General features: G+C 33.7%; 1 protein-coding gene across 2 annotated transcripts in view; it reads right to left on the bottom strand.

Annotated features, from left to right (window-relative positions):
* Positions 1-400: 400 nt before the first annotated feature.
* Positions 401-1,091, bottom strand: part of LOC119586435 (rab-like protein 3) — a 9,644-nt gene continuing 8,953 nt past the window's right edge. For both annotated transcript variants that reach the window (XM_037935162.1, XM_037935163.1), the window contains exon 5: positions 401-663. In XM_037935162.1, coding sequence (XP_037791090.1) covers positions 469-663 — 195 coding nt within the window. In that variant the 3' untranslated portion in view covers positions 401-468. The remainder of the gene's footprint in view (positions 664-1,091) is intronic.

Below are 1,091 nucleotides of genomic sequence, written 5' to 3'. Positions count from 1 at the left end.
AGTTACCATTTATGTCATGCAATCCAAGCACAGAGAGTTAAGGGTTAACACTAATCCAAATTTAGTTGGATTATCTACTTGATAAACTCAAATACTTCTGTTAACAAAAAATATTCAATGACATTAATTAACTAGAAATCTTCATGTAAAAATGTTTTCAAATATCTCAGTGATACTATCAAGATTATGTTTGTTCATTTTTTATTCATTAAGCAAGTGCTTTTGAAAAGTATAGCTTTGACGGTGGCTAATCAAACGTAAATATACAAAACATTTTTGTCCCCTGTTCTCTGTGACTCATTTTCCGCTTGTTTGGGAAGCAGACCTTGTATATGCAAAAGTTCACAAGTTATTATCAATCACAGAAAATATCAAGCATGGTTAATAACAACACCATACATAAAAATAAACCTTTTTAATAAAATATGAGCACATGTAAGTTCATTTACCCCTGTAGAAGAAACCCTCTCAGTTACTGGTAATAAAAGAGGACACAGATTTGTTTCTCCTGTACATGGAATTTTCCCTCTCCAGGAAGGAGATTCCAGCTGGCTCTGCCCTTGAGGTGGTTGTCTGTTGCCTTTCAATTACCTTGTCGAAGAAACGTGAGAGCTTGACAGCATTGCTTGAGCCTGGGGCTAGAGAACGCTGGTCATGGCAATTCTGGAATAATGTCATGGCTGATGAAAATGAACAATAAATGAGGCCTTTGTTAGAGCTGTTGAGAAAGGTGTTGAAAGAGAATTATTTTACAAGGTATTCCAGCACCTTTTCAAAGTTATAGTTGGACATCTTTATTGTAATACTAGTAAATTTATAATACTGATATGGTAATTCTGAAGATTATATTAATAAAACATTAATTACACATCTAGCCTTAAGAAATTGCTCATTCTATCCTGGATGGTTTTACTATTGCTGTTTTTTCCATCTCTGATCTTTCTTGCATTCAGTGTTTCTCCTCCCTCCTCTCTTTTCTAAAACACTAAAATTTCTGCAAACCAAGTCTTCTATTCAAATCTTTTAGTTATATCTACTGGCTCATCCCATCTATAGTCATCTAAGTCTGATTTACCAGTGTTTTTATTTTA

Source organism: Penaeus monodon, chromosome 21 (assembly GCF_015228065.2).
Source record: "Penaeus monodon isolate SGIC_2016 chromosome 21, NSTDA_Pmon_1, whole genome shotgun sequence".
In the NCBI taxonomy this organism is placed as follows: Eukaryota; Metazoa; Arthropoda; class Malacostraca; order Decapoda; family Penaeidae; genus Penaeus; species Penaeus monodon.
Note: the sequence above shows the minus strand (reverse complement) of the source record. Positions and strands in the feature narration are given on the sequence as shown.